The sequence below is a fragment of the Gallinula chloropus genome (assembly GCF_964237585.1).
Source record: "Gallinula chloropus genome assembly, chromosome: Z".
NCBI lineage: Eukaryota > Metazoa > Chordata > Aves > Gruiformes > Rallidae > Gallinula > Gallinula chloropus.
The window spans coordinates 87,311,167-87,332,661 of record NC_140089.1 but is presented as its reverse complement, the minus strand read 5'-3'; the positions used below and the strand labels follow the sequence as shown (position 1 = coordinate 87,332,661).

The 21,495-nt window shown below is 49.7% G+C and overlaps 1 protein-coding gene across 2 annotated transcripts in view; it reads right to left on the bottom strand.

Annotated features, from left to right (window-relative positions):
* Positions 1-21,185, bottom strand: part of CTIF (cap binding complex dependent translation initiation factor) — a gene marked incomplete at both ends in the record, with an annotated part of 131,305 nt that extends 110,120 nt beyond the window's left edge. For both annotated transcript variants that reach the window (XM_084278201.1, XM_084278202.1), the window contains 2 exons: positions 15,604-15,687; positions 21,006-21,185. In XM_084278201.1, coding sequence (XP_084134327.1) covers positions 15,604-15,687; positions 21,006-21,185 — 264 coding nt within the window. The remainder of the gene's footprint in view (positions 1-15,603; positions 15,688-21,005) is intronic.
* Positions 21,186-21,495: the final 310 nt, after the last annotated feature.

Here is a 21,495-nt window from a genome sequence, read left to right as displayed (position 1 = left end):
TGTTTGGATGTGGAAGGAAAGCCTTGGCACCAACACCTCCTAATCTATGGTGTGAGCAGAGGCAGCACAAGCTGTCCCACCCAGCTTCCCTGCATCTCCTCAGCACATCAGCTCATCCATCCTCCACCACTGAGCACCGGCGGGTCAGCCCTAGCCCTGATCCCAGCAATTTAGGGTGCAATTAAACTGCAGCGATGGATCAGGTGGTGCAGGAGGTCAGAGGGGTGCAAGCTTCTAGGCAATGGGTGGATGCTCCCACCCAAACTTGGCTTCAAGTCTTGGTTCTCCTTGACAATGGAGATGTTCCAAGCCTTAGTCAGTCTCCATAAAGACAGTGCTGGGACCAAACGATAACACACCTTGTCATCAACTCATGAGTCACTACAGTCACTTCAAGATGTCCTTCTGGTCTTCAGTGACCTGACTTTATAACTGGTTCCTGTCTTGACTATCAAAGCAGGGAGCATGCTTGCCACCCAAGTGAACCTGCGCTGCAGGGTGCTTACTGAAATGCTCACAGCACAGTACCAAGGTTGAATAATAAGGCTTTTAAAGAGCCAGCTCTTAGGTCTGGGGACAAAAAGTATAAAGCTGTGTGTATTTAAGACAAGAAGTGATCTGCCACCCCTCCAGGACTGCAAGTATAACCACAGGCAGTTTTAACAGGAAGCTCCCAGTCACCCAGCTCTCAGCTCTAGGTAGCAACTTTCACTGCAAAGAGGTTAGTGGTGCTAAAAATTAATTAAGCCACCAGGAATGATGATTGAGAGCGACTCTGACAAGAGTGCTGTCAATATTTGGGGAGCTCAGCAGATCCTACATGCAGTATGGTTTCAACTCAAGTCCATAACCTCTGTCCTCCAGCCTCGGTGAACACACATCATCCTCCCCATCCACTGCTGCCCATCTGTGGCTTCTTGTCCTCACAAGCAGAGGGACAGACCACAACACTGGCCAGGCAGATGGACCACGACACTAGCCACGTGGTCTCTGGTTGTTTACCCACCCATGCGGCTTCAGCAAATTCCCCACAAAGCCAGCGTTTGCCTGCACACAGGGGCTTTGCAAAGCCCAGCTCAGCACCCCACTGCCCGTCCCTCTCGCCACTCCTCGTTACATTCCACCACAGACACAAAGCCACACTCTTCCTCACTGGATCCCAGCAGCATTAATTGTCTCACTGCTGTGATTAGCATCCACGTAGAACAAGGCCGAGTGGATGGCTGAGCCTGGGGAATGAATTCAGGGATTATCCCGTGTCATGTGTTACTTCTTAAGCAGTTTATTTTCCAGTTCTGCCTTTGAGAAGATTCCCCCACCTTTCCCCCCTTCTCAGCTGCCTACAACCCCTGGCTGCATAATAAAGGCAACTGAACTGTCTGAAAAGGCTGATATTACTGAAAACTCCAAGTTTTCGTAGGAAACATATAGGTATTTTGAGGAAGAAATTACATGCTCAAGGAAAAAGGGATACATTGAGTCTTTCTCTTCTCAGAAAGACTTTCCAGTAACAGTTCTGCAGCTCCTCTGCCACCACAGCACGTGTCCAGAGGACAGACTATTTCCTCAGACTCTCCAGAATGAATGAGATGGATGAATGGACCAGGACTTGGACCACTGGCCCCAAATCCCACAGACTCTGCCCTCCACCTCTGGAACAACCAGCGCTCACAAGTGGAGAAGAAAAGCAACTTCCAAGAGGAGAGAGGAGAACAGAGACTGACTAAAGCACATGGAAGAGGTCCCTGGGCTAAGCTCAAGCAAGGAATGACCTAAAACTAAATTAAAAGCAAAATCTCAACATGTTTTGAGGGCAGGAATGTATCTCCCCATCTAGCCATGCTGACAGGTCCCACGGAGAGCAGCTGGACTCAAGGTCACCGTCTCACAGTGCCTATGTAGTGCCCAGTCATGTGTGACCTTCTAATGAAGACCTGCTAAAAAATAATTACAGACTTCTCTTAATAATCCCAAAATTAAAATGCTCCAAGACTTCAAATAAATAAATAAATAAAAATCCTTGTCACCGAACCAGCTGACGAGGCACTTCTCTCCCAATATTAAGGCACTCAGCACACCTCAAAGCCCTCAGCAGCCAGGCCACACATTATGTGTTAATTAGGCAGGTCTCTGAGGTGTCCTTCCTAATTGTCACACACTCAACAGCCCATGTGTAGACACACACACACAAGCCGTGTTGTTAGGAGGACGCCTCTGATAAACAGCAAGCAAGGGACACGACTTCAGCACAGCTGCTGCCAGGTATACCTTGGTCGATTGCCTGAACTGGCTGCTTCTCCCACGGCTGCCAGACCTGGATCCAGATCCACGCCTGGAGCCCGACCCCGGCCGGGATCCTGCGCTCCCACTGCTGCTGTGATCCCACTCTTCCTGGAAACACACAAACAGCTTGCTTTAGTAAGGGTAACGCTGCCCCACACCCACAAAATCCACCGACCTGGTGAGCCAGGAGAGCTCCAGCTCCCAGACCACATGTGCAAGAACCTGCCAAGCCATGCCCATGCACGGGGCTTCCTTGGGGTCCTCCAACAAGCTGTCATTGTTGGAGGCAAGATTTGGTTTAGTGAAGGTAAGACTTGCTTCTAGTGAAGGCAAGATTTGCTTCTAGTGAAGGTAAGATTTGGTTCTAGTGAAGGTAAGATTTGATTCTGGTGAAGGTAAGATTTCCTTCTATTGAAGGCAAGATTTGCTTCTAGTGAAGGTAAGATTTCCTTCTAGTGAAGGCAAGATTTGCTTCTAGTGAAGGTAAGATTTGGTTCTAGTGCTCTAGCCGATGCATGAGAAAAAAATACTTACCTCCTCTATCTCCACTAGCATCAATTATGCAAGTTCAGCAACGCCACATCTTTCAAAACTCTTCATATACCCTTAATTCCCCTCCCAAGCCCAAATAAACTTCCCAGCCACTTTCCCCCTATGCTCAGTTCACCACTGGAGTCCAGCTACTTGCATAGCTGAAAGCACTCAGGAGCTCACCAGAGGACATGTTACACAGACAACTGGTTTTGAATATCAAGGAGCTGGCCCCAGTGTTGTCCTTTATTCTCCTAACACTTGCTCTGCCATCAAGCAACCTGCTGGTTTCTCCTTCAGCCAGCAGCCCTCCGGGGCAAGATGAGTCATGAGAAAACCAGAATAACTCACCGGACCAGCCCTACCTATCCAAACATCCCACAAGGTGCTTGGAGAGAAAGGGGGATATTGTCAGGATAATTGCTCCAAAAGCTTTGCTCAGAGGCTTGGGAAAGACCTTTGAAGTGACCTAAAATGATTAAAAAAACCATGAAACCACAGAGTGCAGAATACTCAACTCTTCCAAGTGCTCTGAAAAATCTGGGCAATACAAAGGGGAGGATGTGTTTCAGGGCTGCAGTGAGAGCTGATGCTTAAAGAGGGCTTCTCATGTCTCTGACATCCTGGCAAGCTACGTGAGTCCCTGCAGACACTTCGTGGGCTACAACAAGAGCAGAACCACCTTGGACTTCAAGAGCCAAAAGGACTTGGAGACCAGGGATAGAACCTAAGGGAACAGCGTGAAGCTGGGCCAAGGGAGGTTTAGGGTGGGTGTCAGGAAGAGGTTCTGTGCTGAGAGGGGGGTCGGGCGCTGGCACAGGCTTCCCAGAGAAGGGGTCACAGCCCCCAGCTGGGCTGAGGGCAAGAAGTGTCTGGATGATGCCCTCAGTGCCAGCTCTGACTGGGCTGGGCTGTGTGGAGCCAGAAACTGGACTCAATGGTCATGATGGGTCACTCACAACTCGGGAGATTCTAGGATTCTACGACTCACCAGCAAAGCAAGGTGTGAACTCCTCTTTGCACACAACAGTCAAGTCCAGGTCACTAATTTGGGGGCACAGAACAGGTCCCAGATGCATCACTGCCACCTAGGTTGGATGGGGCAGGGGAGACAGGTACACAGAAGACCCTATGCTATCTAAGCTGATGCAAACCCAGTGATCCAACAAAGACCTTAGTGCACAGTAAACATCTAAGTATTTACCAAACACGAAGGACTGGAAGCAAAACGCATTGGAACTGCTTTCTTCATTGATCCAGCTCCATGTTCCCCACCCTCTAACCCAGCAAGTCTCAAGCAAACTCAAACATACTGTGGCTGCTGCAGCCTAAAATCAGTACTGACTTCAAAAGAGGAGGTCAAATGGTTTTAAGTTGTATATAGATGAAGTTTGAGAGGGCTGTGGTTATTCCAATGAGATGTTACACCAACAGAAAGCAGCTTCTTCCCTCTTCATTGTGCTGCGACCTGAATCTCCCAATGGTTGAGGAGTACTGAGAGGCACAAAGTTCAGGGAGTTGTTAAGCTGCCATGGAAGGAACAAGCCCTTGATCGATGCCACCTCTGAGACACAGGAAGGTGGTGGCCTCAGGAAGCTTTGGGGAAGATCAAGCCTTGCAGGAGTCCTGAGAAGTGTAAAACAATCCTCTTTTGACATGGGAGAGATGTGCTCCAGCTGAAGAGGTGGCTGGGAGACATGGACCTCCACCACCTAGCTGTTAGAAAGGATTAATTACCAATCTGCTGTATCCTGCCACACTGAGCACCCTGTGCATCCACGCACGAAAAAAACCCCATGCCAAACTTTACAGTGCCACCAAGTCAGCAGAGGCACCCTACACTTTAACAGAGACATTTACAATCAGCATCACCATTGTTTTTTTATATATATATACACATATATATATCATCAATATATATAATTAATATATAATAAATGAAAAAATATAAAAATATATTACTCCATATATAATATATAATTTATATCTTACATATATATATAAATAAACAAACAAATAAATAAATCTAAAAACTAGGAGCATTTGGCTGCAGTTGCCTGCAGAAAACCTGAGGCTTTACAAACCGCAGTATCCACAGTAAAACATTTGTGAGAAATAGGGGGATTGGTACCACTGTACATCAATGCCCAGACTCACCAAGACAAGCACAGGGAGTTCCACACCAATATGGGAAGAACTTCTTCCCAGTGAGGGTGAGGGAGCCCTGGGACAGGCTGCCCAGGGGGTGTGGAGTCTCCTCCTCTGGAGAGATTCCACCCCATCTGGACACCGACCTGTGTGACCTGTCCTAGGGACCCTGCTTTGGCAGGGGGGTTGGACTTGATCTCTGGAGGTCCCTTCCAACCCCTATAACTCCGTGATTCTGTGATTCTGTGAAGCCAATGGATACAGCACAAGGCAGTCAAGATAAAAATCTCAGGTACCCTTTTGCTAAACCAACTTGCCTCCCGACTCCAACTCATGGCCTGGGGTCTCTTCGCTGTTCATGTCCCTTATCTTATTTGTCTTGACTTATTCATGTTTATATTCTAAACCAAATTGTTTTTAAAAATAAATTGAACTAGGAATTGTGGAAACTTCTGAAACCATCCAACCAAGGCCGGCCTGAATACACCCATGTTCAAGCCCACCAGCACAGCCAAGCTCCGTATTTTACCTACTTTTCTGCATCTTTGCCAGAGATGAACAAATACATCCACCAGAAAGCTGGAGAGGGACAGTTTAGTAGAGGATGTAGTGACGGGATGAGGAGTAATGGCATTAAACTGAAGGAGGGCAGGTTACATTGGATGTAAGCAAGAAAATCTTCCCAGGGAACCGGGGAGGCCCTGGCACAGGGTGCCCAGAGAAACTGGGGCTGCCCAAGGATCCCTGGCAGGGCTCAAGGCCGGGCTGGATGGGGCTTTGTGCACCCTGGGCTGGTAGGGGGTGTCCCTGCGCATGGCAGGGGGTGGGAAAGGGTGGGTTTTGAGGTTCCTTCCCACCCAAACCATTCTTTGCTTCTATGAAATTCTCCCAGACATTTCTGGTGGCTTTGTGTCCTCTAACAAAGCCCTTTAGTGCAAAAATAGACTCTCTCTGCAGAAATGCTTTCTGCAGGAGCTGGGAACCTTGTACGAACCTCATGGGTGATGCTGGAGAAGCGGGCTAGAGCATGCAGGTAACGATAACTTCTTAAAAAACAACTGCCCTCCTGTAGCATCATCGCCAAAAAACCCATAAAAACCCCATCCCAAACCCATGTAGGCAGCTGGACTTCAGCAGAAAGCCCAGGCTCTGCAGCAGGGAGATGCAGCACTGCTCACCCTCCATCCCACAGCACGGCCACCTACACGCCTCCCACACGGTGCTACTCGCTAATTTAATTCAGCATGTTGAGGGAACAGATTTGTCTGCAGCTCTGATGAAGGCTGAGGAGACGGTTCTAATGGAATGAAGTTCCCATCTCCTGCCAACCCAGCCCCCAATCATCAGGCCCCAATACTCTCTGGGGTGTCCTCAAGAGACCAAGACCATCCTAATCTCTCCCAACACCCCCCAAAGAAACCTCAAACTCTTGTTCCCAGATCTTGTTTGGGCTCTTTCATTTATGGTCTACATTCACCAGCAGGAAATGAGACCCCTAAGCCACACTTTGGGCCTCAGAAGGAGACAGACACCACCCTCTCCAGAGACTGATTCCCAGCAGCTGCTCTCATCCATGCCAATCCTCCTGGCCAAGCTCCACACCCTCTTGGAACAGCGAGGCTTGTGCACATCGACACGGCCAGACACCCTCGTTTGCAGACTAGCTGTCACATCTAACATCTGCATTCTAATTAGCAATAATCACATGTTTCACTGACGCCGCCATTTTCACCTTGGCAGCCAGCTCGCTCAGGCACGAGCTAATTAACCCCACTCCCTTTGCCAGCGCAAGAGTTAATCCTCCCCACAGCTTCAGCACAGGTCCCAAAATCCCACCAGTGGGAAAAGGAGCTGACTGTCTTTGGGGCATGGGCAATGAAGAGGAACATGGTGACCACCTGCGTAGCTGCCTTCAGTGTCGGGTGGAGCCCAGAGGGTGGGGATCAGTGGAGAAAGGTCTGGCTGGAGGCCTGTGACTAGAGGTGTATCCCAGGGCTCGGTGTTGGGTCCAGGCCTGTTTAATATCATCATCGACAACCTTTATGAGGGAATGGTGCCCACTCTCAGCAAGTGCTGATGATACAAAGCTGGGAGGAGTGGGTGACACACAGGACACTGCGCTGCCATCCAGAGAGACCTGGACAGGCTGGAGAGCTGGGCAGGGAGAAACCAGGTGAGGGTCAACAAAAGCAAGTGGAGAGTCTGGCATCTGGGAAGGAATAACTGCTGGGATCAGGACAGGCTGGGGGTGACCTGCTGGAGAGGAGCTCTGTGGCCATGAGCCAGCAGTGTGCCCTGGGGGCAAAGAAGGCCTGAAGACAGCAGGTCAAAGGCGGGGATCCTCCCCCTCTACTCTGGCCTGGTCAGGCCCCACATGGAGTGCTGTGGCCAGTTCTGGGCTCCCTGGGATAAAAAAGACAGGGATCTCCTGGAGAGAGTCCAGAGGAGGGACAGAGATGCTGAAGGGCCTGGAGCATCTCCCCTGGGAGGAAAGGCTGAGTGAGCTGGGCCTGTTCAGCCTGGAGAGAAGAAGCCTGAGAGGGGATCTGATCAATGGGGATCAATAGCTGAAGGGTGGGACACAAGGGGACATGGGCAGCCCCTTTTCAGTGTCTGTGGGGACAGGCTGCCCAGGGGGTGTGGAGTCTCCTTCTCTGGAGAGATTCCAGCCCCATCTGGACACCGACCTGTGTGACCTGTCCTAGGGACCCTGCTTTGCTGGGGGGTTGGACTTGATCTCTGGAGGTCCCTTCCAACCCCTGTGATTCTGTGATTCTATGATAGCAAGTATGGGCGAAGTCGGCTGTGTTGATAGAGGTGTAGATCAATCACTGTGATACTGTAAGCTTTAAGTGGCCTGAAGACATCAGTGGAATCTTGATGGGGTTCATTTTGAACTGTATGTATGAATACCTATATTCAATGTATAGCATTTATAGCCCAAGGTGGGCCAGGCACAGAAGAAAAGCAACAGAAAGCTAGAAGACTCATCAGGACAAAAAAAAGTCCTCTGAGGTGTCCCCCAGCATCAACAATGGTCTCACCCACAAGGAGCTCCCTAAATCAAGTTGTGGGGTGCCGTTCAAATGACTCCCCAGTGTTGAGTTTTAATCCTGGCCCCAATGGAAGAAGGTATCATGTAAAAGGTCCTTTGTGATGCTTCCTTGTAGCAGAGGTTTTCACACTACAGCTATATCTTCAAGTTTAGCAGAATTTTGACACTGGGCTCTCTGTTCTAGACCTATTCAAGAACAACCATCTTTTTTTCTAGGGAAAAACAACAATTTAATCATTTAAGTAACTGAAAACACATTGTTTAAGGAAAAAAAAACCCTTAAGATTACTATAAACATTTTAGGAGGGACAATTTTCCAGCTATTTTCTTCTCAATGTATTGTACAAAGCTATAAGAAAAACAGAAAACTTGTCCTTTTAAAAATACACTGGAAAAGCAATCCCTTTGTGTCTGTCCCTTTCCTTCCCAGGTTCAGGTTCACCTTCCCCAGTGTTCTCCAACTTGGTACAGTACCTGATGGCACTGCTTTGGTAAAGGCACAGCAGGAAGAACACCAAGCATCACATGGAGCTTGGAAAGGGAGCTTGAACCCCCCCCCAGGAAAGAGCCATGGGTGTGTGGCTATCTTCCTTCCAGGCACTGAAAGAGTTGTGTTGGCTGAGGATGTGCTAGCTAGCTCATTTATGCACAAGGATGAAGATGAAGAGTAGTGAGGGCACTCAGAATGGCATGGAGGACTTCAGGTGTGCCATGGAAACCCAGCAGCAAGGCTTTGCCCAAACCTTGGAGGAAACAGCTCACGTCATTCCTTTCCTGCCAAGAGTTTCCACATCTGTTGACCTGTTCAGCCAAATCTGGAAGAAGAATGGAGACCTCAGAGGTACTGCCAGTTTCCTGACACTGCAGTGTGAGAAACTCTCAGTAGACAGGTGGGCATCACCCCATCCACTCTGCACAGACAGACACTGAGGGTGGTGAGACACGCTCCCACATAAATCACCAGTGACACCAGGATTGGAAGACCCCTCTCACCATCCTCTGTAAGCTACAACAGCTCTTCTCAATCAGGCAGCAAAGCAGTGAATCATTTCACTCCCAGACACCCAAGCAGGTGCCTACATCACAAGCAGTGGTGCTGCTTCACCAGGTGCCTCTCCAGCAGCAGTCCCAGAGAAAGTTAAACCTACCTGTTAGCTAGAGGACTCGCTGCCTTTCTCAGCAGTCCTCTCTGACTGTGGGCTGTGATCACTACACAGAAGCAGCATCACACAGCAATTACAGGCAGAAAACTACTGAGCAAACAGCTTCCTCAAAGCTGCTCTTTGATCATGGGCAGGCCACCCCACTTAAAAGATGTAATTCCTTCCTCCGTCAAGCAGGGCTACGCCAACCTGGCAAAAAACCACTGGCAAAGCCTCAAAGTCACTCCCTGCCTTTCACTTTCTCTTTCTTCTTTTGGAAATGAGACAAAGGTGACTGCAGCCCATACCAACACCTGTCTGTCCCAACAGGTCTTCAGCGTGGTGGCCACCGGCCACCCTCACCAAAGTCTGTGTATAAACTGGCCCTGGGCTACAACGCAGGGGAGTCAGTGGGATGTGAAGCCTCAAACTGCTCCCTTGCATTTTGCTGAGCAAGAAAATCACTGTGCTTCAGATCCAGTACCAAGGATGGGCAATAAAAGCCAGGCACTGGCTGCCAAACCAGCATGGGGAAAGGAATTACATCTTCAGCTGGGAGATCCTGCCAGCCTCTTCACAAGCAGCACCCACCCACCCTGCAGGGCTGATCTGGTTAGCCAAGGATTTGGTGATTACAGGCTGCCTACTGATGTCAGGGGATTTAAGCTGGCAAGCAACCAGCTTCACTGCCAACTTGGGAAGTTTATGTGACAGTGGTGCTGGTCGCAGGAGCCTCAGCCCAACTCCACACCCAGTGACACAGCCACTGCCTGAGACCGTGATCCCCTGCTGCTCCAGCAGCACCCATCGTGGAGGATTTTCTGGTGTTTGACCCCAGGAGTTCATTTTTCCAGATGCCTGGAAAAAAATAAATCTCTGGCATGGCAAAATAAATTGTTGCTGATACTTTGTTTTTCACACTTTCTATGAAACCAAGTTTCATGGTGCATTCAAATCTGCTGTTTCCCAAGAGACAATCTTCACACATCACCCCATCCCTACTGCTGCTTTTGGCTTTGGCAACGTAGCAGCTTTTCCAGCCTTGACTTTGTATGGTTGGAAGCCAAGTGTTCACCATCAGAGAGGGCTTTAGACATTTGAAAGTGGGACCTGAAAGGTCTGAGTGGATCTGCTCTGCTCCCACACGCCCCTCAGCAGTCAAAGGCATTTGTCCCCAGCTGCACCTTCCCAGATGCAGGCAGGTCAGGCATCCTCTGCTCCCAGTCTGAGCTCACATGACATGAAGCATCTCTGGCCTGGGAACATTCTGGCACTAGGACAATGCTCCTTTGAGTCATGGAGACACGGAAGATAAAGTTTCATGTGATATTAGCTTTGATTTTGTGGGAAGTTCTCATGCTTTCCTTGTGAACAAAGGTTCAGACTCGTGCTTGGGGTTCAGATATCCTTCTGCAGGACACGCCAGGCTTGGTGACAATGGCACACAGTCCCTGTAAAACCTCCTTGATGCCAGGCAGGACACTCAGCATCTTGCACTGTTAACCTGTCAGAACAGCCCTAGCTATCCCTCTCCAACCAAAGCTCAAGAGAGGAAACCCACCTCCTCCAACTTGCTGTTTCCACTGGCTCAATGGGAAGGCAGACCAAGGCATCTCCCCCTCCACCAGGACAGCAGAAGGGTGCTCATGGCAGGGTGTAGGATAATCCAGGTGTGACCCACACATTCTGCCTGCTCCTTCCATTCTTGGCATGAAGGCAACATGTCCATTAAGTGGAGAAGACTCTGAGGTCCCCAACCATGCTACAAGTCTCTGCCACACCTGCTGGGACACGGACACACATGCAGACTGCAAATAACAGAGTCTTCTTCCTCAGCGAGGATGGCACAGCCAGGCACCACGAGGGCAGAGATGGACTTGGCCAGGAAGGAGGATTTCCACCTCTCTGTCTCCCACTGCCAGGAGAAATGGGACAAACTTTGGTTTTCCTAAATCCCCTTTGCAAAAGGGGAGCCTGGGATGGAGCTGCTGCCAGGTCTTTCATGTACCAAGAGCTCTGCTGGCTCTCTAAACACATACCATACCGGAAGCCTTTTGCTTAATGGGTCGCTCTCAGAGATATACCACAGCGCTTCCTACTCGCAACGGTCTCACAAGGGGTATGCAAATAAAGCATTACATAAACCCTTCCCACTGGATCTTTTCTTAGGAAAAAACAGAATAAAATAAAAACCAAACACAGAAGATTTGAAACGGTTCCATTATCTAAACCCTCCTCATTCACTGAGGCAACACGGCGCTCAGGTAGTATCTTGTGTACGTCGATGGAGTGGTCTTCACCCCAGGGGGCTCACAGGGTGCTAACAGACCTTCTGGGGGGAGGGGGGTATCACTCAAATGCAGCAGGATTCAGCTCCAAGAGTGTTTGGTATCTCAGGCATACAGTACACACCAGGGCAGCTGGACTGGACTTTTCTCTTGTCACAGAATCACAGCATCAGTAGGTTGGAAAAGACCTTTAAGATCATCAAGTCCAACCATTCCTGTCCTGTGCTAAACCAGATCCCTGAGCACCTCATCTCCCCTCTGTTAAACACACCCAGGGCTGGGGACTCAGCCCCCTCCCTGGGCAGCCTGTGCCAGGCCCTGACAACTCTGCCAGGGAAGAACTTTGCCCTCCCAGCTGAGCTGACCCTGCCCTGGGGCAGCTTGAGCCCATTGCCCCTTGTCCCAGCTCCTGTCCCCTGGCTGAAGAGACCATCGCCCACCTCTCTGCACCCTCCTGGCAGGGCAGGGGAGGTGGGGAGAAGGGCTCCCCTCAGCCTCCTCTTCTCCAGGCTCAACACCCCCAGCTCCCTCAGCTGCTCCTCAGAGGATTTGCCCTCCAGCCCCTTCCCCAGCCTGGCTGCCCTTCTCTGGACTCACTCCAGGACCTCAATGTCCTTCTGATGCTGAGGAGCCCAGAACTGGACCCAGCACTCGAGGTGCAGCCTCACCAGTGCCCAGTCCAGGGGCACAATCCCCTCCCCAGACCTACTGGCCACACTGTGTCTGACACAAGCCAGGATGCCATTGGCCTTCCTGGCCAAACGAGCAGACCATCTCCTTGCACCCACCTGCCCAGAGAACTGGAAAGACCAGAGTAAAAGGTTTCCAAGGGGAAACTTCCCCTGTTTTTAAGCACCTCCCATAGCTACTAATAGCATATGTCTCACCAAGGACTGTAAGTAAGAGCAAGATAAGTATGGGATGGTCTTTATCAGAGATACATGACATGATCAGAGAAACAGCAATTTAGGAATATGCTGGACTGCAGGGTGCATCACACCACCTGATTTTTATCCCTATATTGCATATTAGCCATGAATCGCTCCTCAGCCCAATGATTCCACAACATCCTGCAGATGCTTCCATACACACATACTATATATAAATGTCTATATGAAGGGATGATACACGTACACACACTCAAAGCATTTCTTTCATTTGCCTTAACCTCGCTGGATCATAAGGGACAAGAATTTCAAAGGCATCAATCAGGTGCTTAGGGACAGAGAGGGGGATTTTCAGGCATGGGAAAGTCAGCTTCACTTGAGGCTCCCTGATAATCTTCAGGAAGCCAATTAGTTTTGAGAAGGTGGCCCTGGACTGCTCTGCCTTTGCAGAAAGGGAACCAGATGCTGAATACATTTCCAGGGCTCTCCTGGTGTCCTGGTTTTGGTCAGGATGGAGTTAACTTCATTTGTAGCAGGGGCTGGAATGCTGTGTTTGGGTGTTAGGATGGGAGCAGTGCTGATAACACCCTGATGTTTTCAGTCGTGTCAAGCAGTCAAGGACATTCTCAGCTCTTTGTATTTCTCTATTAATGAGAAAGGAGGGGAGGAAGCCAGGACAGGTGACCCAAAGTGCCCAAAGGGGGTGGGTGTTCCATGCCAGTGGCACCCTGCTCAGTGTAAAGGGGGCTGGTGGGAGGAGGGGGCGGCTCCAGGACGGTCGGTCCCGGGACGGCTCTGGGTGGCAGGGCCTGAGCTGTGGGTTGGGTCAGACACTCATTGGGTATCAGCAGCTGCAGAGATGTTCTGCTCTAGAGTCCTGTCAGCATTGTTATATTGGATCTCTCTGCTGTTCTAGTAAACTGTCCTTATCCCAACCCAGGGGCTTTTGGTTTCTTGGTTTTGGGGTTCTTATTTGCCCCTGCCTTTTCCCTTCCCTTGCCTCTCCCCACCCCCCTCCCTTTTCCCTGCTCTTTTCCTTTAAGGAGCAGGCAGCTGCGTGGATCTGGGCTCTCAGCCGGGGTAAAACCACCACACCTGGATTTCCATATAAATGCCCTTTCTGGTCACCAGGTTAGAACCCCGTGAGTCGTATCGCGGTCGCTGATACATAACCTGTATTTTCACAGTAGCTGAAGCCAGCAGAAATCTCACACCCAAATATTTCTGAGCTCTGGCTGCCGTGCGCTGCACAACCAGCGATGCTGCAACCTCAGCTGGATGGATACAAGATAGGAAAATCCAGGAATTTGATTGTCCAACCAAACCCTTCAAAACACGTAATGAATTGCAACAAAAGCCCCTGAGCATTCCTTGGGAAACAATTAGCCAGCTTTTTCCTTAGCAGGTTTGAAGAGTGACTGATGATTTACAATCCAGACAAACACCTTATTGATGATTTTTCCTTTTTTACTTTAAAGCATTTAAAACTACCAGTGAAAAATAAAGAGCTAGAAAGCCTAATGAGCTGAACTTGGTCCTCACCGGCAGTGTTTTAATCATGTAAACCCACTGCCTGGACAGAAGGACAATAGCTTGCAGTGCCATTTTGGTGCTGAGGAAAACTTGTTACTCCCTGTTAAAGGAGACAGATAATTAACTCCACTGCAGGCTGGGAGAGAGCCCAAATGCAGGGAAGACAATGCAGGCATCAGTGAGTATTATTTATGTGTACAAAACAAGCTCTGTGCTGGAGGAGATCAAATAGGTTTCATGCCCAGGATAAGAAAAAGAAATATATAAATTAAAAAAAACCCACAAGCTGACACAGAAGAGAGCACAGCATGAGGTAGGTGGAAGATGAAAGGGATGTGTTGATTGGAGTCAGGAAAGCATCGCTTCACGTGACTCCTGCATCCTCCCGTGGTACCCACCAGAGGGAGGGACCTTCTTCCCCTGGGATAACACTGGGTCCTGATAACACCCAAGGAGGCTTGATGGAAACAGCCAGGCCTCCCTGTGGAATTTCAAGGAGATGGCTGCAAAGGTGGGAGGGAGCCCAGCTGGGGTTTTGCTGTAGAGTATTTCAGAGCAGGCCCAAGCTATAATGAATTAAAACCCCCAGTTCCACCTGGCACCTTCAGAGGCTCACCCACAGCAACGTCTCCTTACAGCACGCAGCCTCACAGCAAGTTCTTGTGCTTCTTGTGTGCAGGGTGTTTGTATAGATGCTCCCAGAATCCTTCCATCCAAGCATACAGCAGGAAGGAGACGTGTGAGCCCCCACCCTGCAGCCAAGCAGCTTCCAGCATGGCTCCACGTGGAAAGGAACTACTCCAAAGTGGGGTGCAGGAGCTGCAATACTCACTGCTCAGACTGGCACAGCCTCTTGTGCCACCCTGCAAGGAGGGTCCCAGGCTTCATCTCACACACGTGTCTGAAGCCTGGTGGACATCAAGTAGGGCAAAGAGCACTGAAACCACCAGCCTGAAGCCCGTTCTCCAGGTGGGGCATCCACCTGCCACAGCAACTACAAAAGCCACTTCACCCTTTTCTGCAGCTGGCCCAGTCTCTCCTCTCCTTGGGTGAAAGCTGCTCAAACAGGGTTGGTGGTCACACCATGGCACAGCACTCAACATGATGACAATGGCCAAACCCATGCCTCCACACCAGCCAACCCTCTCCCACACTGCTGCCTGCACAGAGGAGGGACAGCTACCTCCAGTGATACCAGCAGCAGTTGGTAGGTTCTCTTCACTGATGCTCACACCACAGACAACCACCAGAACCAACTCACACGTGGCTTCTCTCACTGTAAACCCAACACACGTGCAATTTCAGGTCTTCTCCCAGTTCAGCCCCTTGGCTATTTAATCTTCTTCCCTGCACCACCTTCCTTGTGCTGCAGCACATAACCAAGAAGCGCAGCTACACAAAGCTCCCTCCTCTCACCTACATCTCATGCTTCCAAGTCAGCTCTGAAGCTCTGAATAGGTCCCTCAAACGAGGAGGTGGCAATAAGAAGCTCTTCAGGAATAAATGCAACACTCTGTATTTTTATCCCCTTCATGGCAGAGCAATAAGCTGCTGGTCAAAACATCCATCTGCATGCCGGGAATGCTGCTCATCTCCTGTGGCTTTGGTGGAAGTGAGCTGCCAGCAGCCAAGCAGAGCTCTCTCCCCTTCCAAGGGAGAAGGGAAGCTGTTAGGTATGAGGCAGCACAGGAAGAAAAGCAAAGGTTTGGTGAGGAAGAGCTAAACACAGCCCCTACCTGATTCTGTTCGTGAGACGACGAGCCCTTCCCTCGGGATGGGGAACAACTGCCATCAAGCTGCTCGCTACAATCTGCTGTCCACTGTGAAAGGGATAAAAAAGGGATTGTGTAAAATAATAGCCAGGCTGGGAAATACTGCTGTGTCAGTCTGCAGCATGCTGTAGCATCACTTGTATGTGTGAGGGCTTCCCCCACCCTCCCCACTCCCTGTCCTTTTCAGGATGATCCCAAAGGCTTCAGCTTGGAAATGTTCCACCTGCTGACAGTGAGCAAGGAGAGGGTACAGGCACGGTTGCAGGAAGGCACCTGAAATGATGCTGTGCAAGGAAATACATCCCCAGCAACTTGCACACTCCAAGAGTGTTTGGTATCTCAGGCATACAATACACACCAGGGCAGCTGGACTGGACTTTTCTCTTGTCACAGAATCACAGAATCACAAGGTTGGAAAAGACCTTTAAGATCATCAAGTCCTGTGCTAAACCAGATCCCTGAGCACCTCATCTCCCCTCTGTTAAACACACCCAGGGCTGGGACTCAGCCCCCTCCCTGGGCAGCCTGTGCCAGGCCCTGACAACTCTGCCAGGGAAGAACTTTCCCCTCCCAGCTGAGCTGACCCTGCCTGGGGCAGCTTGAGCCCATTGCCCCTTGTCCCATCTCCTGGCCCCTGGCTGAAGAGACCATCGCCCACCTCTCTGCACCCTCCTGGCAGGGCAGGGCAGGTGGGGAGAAGGGCTCCCCTCAGCCTCCTCTTCTCCAGGCTCAACACCCCCAGCTCCCTCAGCTGCTCCTCAGAGGATTTGCCCTCCAGCCCCTTCCCCAGCCTGGCTGCCCTTCTCTGGACTCACTCCAGGACCTCAATGTCCTTCTGATGGTGAGAAGCCCAGAACTGGACCCAGCATTCAACGTGCAGCCTCACCAGTGCCCAGTCCAGGGGCACAATCCCCTCCCCAGCCCTACTGGCCACACTGTGTCTGACACAAGCCAGGATGCCTTTGGCCTTCATGGCCACCTGGGCACGCTGCTGGCTCATGGTCAGTCTGGAGTCACCCAACACCCCCAGGTCCTTCTCTGCCTGACAGCTCTCCAGCCAGTCTCCCCCAGCCTGTAGCTGCAGGGGGTTGTTGTGTCCCATGTGCAGCACTCTGCCCTTGGCCTTGTTAAACCTCATCCTGTTGGGCTCAGCCCATCGGTCCAGCCTGTTCAGGTCTGTTCCCTGGAGACTTCCTTGGGAAGTTGGGACATTTCTGTTTTTCCCAGCTGTGTTGTCTTTGGGGACAGGTATGAATCCCAAGGTGACAAACCCCAGTGTTCTTATTTTAAACAACACAGGAAACAGACCTCAAAGCTTCAGGTTTGACCACTGCCCTACACTGCAGCTGTGACATGCAGCCTGGGTGGCAGCCCTGCTGTCACACCACCTTCACCCCACGGTGAAGGACAGGGGCATCAGTGGACTTCCTGGCTACAAGGAACGCTGAGCTGCTTCAGCCAGCTTCCCTCAAGGTTTGGCAGAGAGATGCCTCCACCAACTTATTTCCATTCGGGGTCATTTGGGGTTTTTTCCCCCCCCTCAAATAAAAGAAGGGCTTACATAACACTGGTGGGGGGAGCAATTAAAAAAGAGAAGTATTCACTAATTCACTAGACAAACATGGAAGATGCTGCTTAATCCTAAACTCATTTTGTCAGTGCCCCCCACCCAGCAGAGTTGAGACTGAAACTTGGTGGCCAGCCCTATTGCTGAGGTCTTTCACCCTGGAAGTGCTCAGCTTCCCCAGAGACACCCACTGCTTGAATGCCATCACCAAAGCTGGTGTGCCAAGAAAACAGAGACTCAGCTCCACACCAACAGCACCTACTGGAGACCTTGAGCAGTATGGGTAAGGCCACAAAATAAGAGGAAGAGCCACCACTCAAACTGCCCATGATCCCTCCAGAGCTCTGCCTTCATCAGAGAGCCTGTTCTAGCTCACCAGAAGTAGGCACCTCAGCCTTGCCTGTAATGAGCTCCTGCCATCTCTGCAGACCTACCTGGAGAAGCTAATGATGCCATCATGCTTGAGAGTCTCCTACCAGGGCTACTGCCTACCTCCTTTAATAATTTGAAGTGCAACCATCTGCCTGGAAAGGTCTCCCAAGCTCCATCTCACATATTATTATGTCCAAAGCGTAAAGAAAATTGCCTTTTCCTCTCTGTCTTCCCTCTTTTTCCTGGTGGGAGCAAGGTTGGAGACATCCCCACCATGGAAACACCTGCACTTGGGATTCTCTAGCCTGGTGATGGATTCAGCTCCCCTGTGAGTGGCCAGGAGGATGAGGGAACATACATTGTGCCTTTCCTTCCTTCCTCAAGCATGGAGAGAAGTTATCTGGGAAAGTGGTACAGTTTGAGCATCTCAGATGTGTGGGTGAGTGGATTTATCCTCTCTCAGGCAGGGAAAACATTATTACAGTCACAAGAAAACGAACCAAAAGGAGATTAAGTAACTTGCCCAGCATTAAAGATTAGCTTGCCAGCAGAACCTTGAAGTTACAAACAATTTTCTTGGTCTCAGTCCAGTGCCTTCCCCCTAAACCCATCCTTTTTCCTCCGGCTCTCATTAAGAGGGAACAAGCTGCCTCCCATCAGTCTGGCTTCCACCAAGCTGCAGAGTATGTGCCTGTTTATTACTTGCTGTGATAAGAAGTGATCAGGAAGAGAAAATAAAAACCAGAAAACCCTCATTATTTGTTACCCAAATCCAGGGTTTGAGGTGGGCAGGAAAATCTTTGGGAGGCAACAGGTAATTTCTTCTTATTAATATAGGCCTTAAGACATGGCCCAATAAAACCAGGTGACATATGAAGAGCCTGTCCTCACTTCTTGTCCCATACACAAGCCCTAAAAACATGGAACACTGCATTTTCCTGGAGTTCCCCATGGAAATCCTAGTTAAACTTACACATCAACGGTGTGGGGTACAACCACCTTTAGCTGCCTTACTTGGGGTGCCTCTAAAGGTGATTTAATTAAAAGGTTCAATGTTCAGATCTTTCATTATTATTAATTTTTCTTTCTTTTAAAATAAAACCTGACCATCTTTCAGCATTCCCAGAACTGCTATTAAAAAAAACCAGGCAAGGATTAATTAAAACTGGTATTAAATGCTGGGTTTCAGGGTAGGTGAGGGGGAAATCTAAAATCCTGGGAGATGGATTTGGTTGGGCTGCCACCAGAATTAGCAGGCTCTGTCCTTAAGTTTCAGGGGGAGCCTGGGCAGAGGTGCAGACAGGCTGCAAGTGGTTGTAAACCTTTGGCTATTAGTTTATTTCTAATTGAACAGTATTCCTAAACTCGGCACGTTAATTAAAGCAGCTCTTGCCTGTTTGGCCTGAAGCCCCTCCAAAGTGACACTTCCAACACAGTTAATTTTCCAGCCTTGGGTCAAAAAAAAATGCACTGTAAAGTACTTTGGATCACTTAATTTTTTAAATTTATTTTCTCCCTCTTCTAACTGCTTTGGCCCCCAAACTGTGAAAGAGCTCTTCAGCAAAATCTGTTCTTAAAAAGGTTCCTTTGATTGGTTGCTTACTCCCACCAAGCTAAAATATAAAGGGTCCAAAGCTCTGGAGCAGATCCCCAGCTCCAGCAAACCTGCACAGCTCAGATAAATCATAAAAACACTGCTGGGATCATTCAGATATTGAATCACAAATGGTTTGGGTTGGATGGGACTTTCAAAGATCAACTAGACTAATCCTCGTGCCACGGGCAGGGACACTCCCCACCAGCCCAGGGTGCCCCAAGCCCCATCCAGCCTGGCCTTGAACACTGCCAAGGATACAGGGGCAGCCCCAGCTTCTCTGGGTACCCTATGCCAGGGCCTCCCCCTTCCCAGGGAAGGATTTCTTCCTTACATCCAATGTAAACCTAACCTCCTTCAATTTAAAACCACTGACCCTTGTCTTGCCACCACATGCCCTACATGAGTCTCCTTCTCTGGAGAGATTCCAGCCCCATCTCTGGACACTGACCTGTGTGACCTGTCCTAGGGACCCTGCTTTGGCAGGGGGTTGGATCCGATGATCTCTGGAGCTCCCTTCCCACCCCTACAGTTCTGTGATTCTGTGAAACTAACATTAAGGCTTAACATGAAGTGGTCCAGGGATCTGTGCTTGGGATCAGTCTCCCTTGCACCCCAAATAAAGAGACAAAGGCCCAATCAGAGCAGCAGACTCTTCCAGCAGGTATCCCATGATTGCCATATCCTTACCCGTACAACCCTTCAGTCTTACTGTTCTTGTTTTGTCCTCATAACCAGTAGGTAAGTGATTGCTAAGCTAAACATTTTATCCTACCAGCAGTCCTGCAAGTCCTGCAAAGCACTTCTGTCACAAATAGAGGATCACAACAGCCTCACAAGCCCAAGGGCACGGACTGGAGCTCACTGCTCCTTGCACCACAGGGTCCTCACCCAACAGTTCACATCTTCAGCACACGCCTGGTTGTTTCACTGTGGCACCAGTCTACAAACAATCTCCCTCTGAGCAACAACAGTAGTTCAGGAGGTCTAAGTTCTCCTTGTGTTTTTTTCAGGAGATGGACTTGATCCCTATGGGTCCCTTCCAACTGCGGATTTTCTATGATTCTATGGTTCTATGATTGTGTTGGACCTAAAATATCCATTTTAGGAACAAAACTACCCTGGAACATGCCATTCCTAATGACTACACCAAACCACATCCCCACTAAAACCACCCTTCTGTTTGCTGTTTACTCCCATACTTTGAAATACAGATCTTCCTTCATCAACAAGACAGCCACAAGGCAAGCAAACAGCTTATTACACTTATTAAAATGCCATCAGGACCCGACACTTTATGGGGGCATTTGGGGCTTTTAATTGACCTTCAGACTTGGCTGTTTCACAGACACCCCTGTGCACATCTCACTGCTGAGTATCGCCCCACTGCAGCAGTTCTTCCAGTCCCTCCAGGATCTTCCTACCCTGGTGAAGCAGCCTGCTGTTCAGGATTGAGAGAGGTGCCTCCCATCTACATATGGAATTGGTCCCTTCCAACCCCTACGCTTCTGTGAATCTGTGACTTACATATGAAATGCCCTTCATTCATAAATGGGAACCCTGGAGAAGTCAAAGAGCTTCGGGGCACACACCTGGAGACCATGGAAAACCAAAACCCCATTGGCAGAAGACCACTACCAACTGTTTGGAAACCTCCTATCTGGTGGAACAAGCAAGCTGCCCCACATCCAGCCTTCTATCATGTCCTGCTTTTCACCCCTGTGCTACCAAAATGCTTCAGTTGGGGAGGTATCCCCAACCCAGGTAACAAGTCCCATGTGTCCACCAGACCCTCTCCATCAGCCCCTCTCCCCCACCGTGCCTTTCACCCACCTGTGAGATGTGGGACTGCGTCTTCTCGCTTTCCCCATCCCCTTCTGTTTTATCTGTCAGCAGCCCCTGGACCTGGTACTCCAGGACGTAGCTGTCGATGAAACGCTCCAGCTCCTCTATCTCCTGAGAACGGCTGCTCCCCGCCTCTGAGGAAGCTGATGCCACCGATGAGTTCTCCATCCCTTCAGGAGAGATGCCAAGAACAGAGGGAGCCTGAGAAAGTTAAAAAAAAAACAAACAAAAACAAAAGAAAAAAATTAAAAAGCAAGGAATTACTTCCAGTAATTATAAATAGGTTAAAATAAACCCCAGTAGTCCAAGCCCCTGAGTTTTCACAGGCAGGATACCTTTGCTGTGCATCCAGTATCATTTATAACAATCCTAGGTGGTCATGTTTAGAGTTTCCACACAAAAAAAAGTCCAATTTCTGTAATATTCCTACACCTAAGGACAGCAACAGACACTCTGCTTATCCTCCTTCTTAAAATCC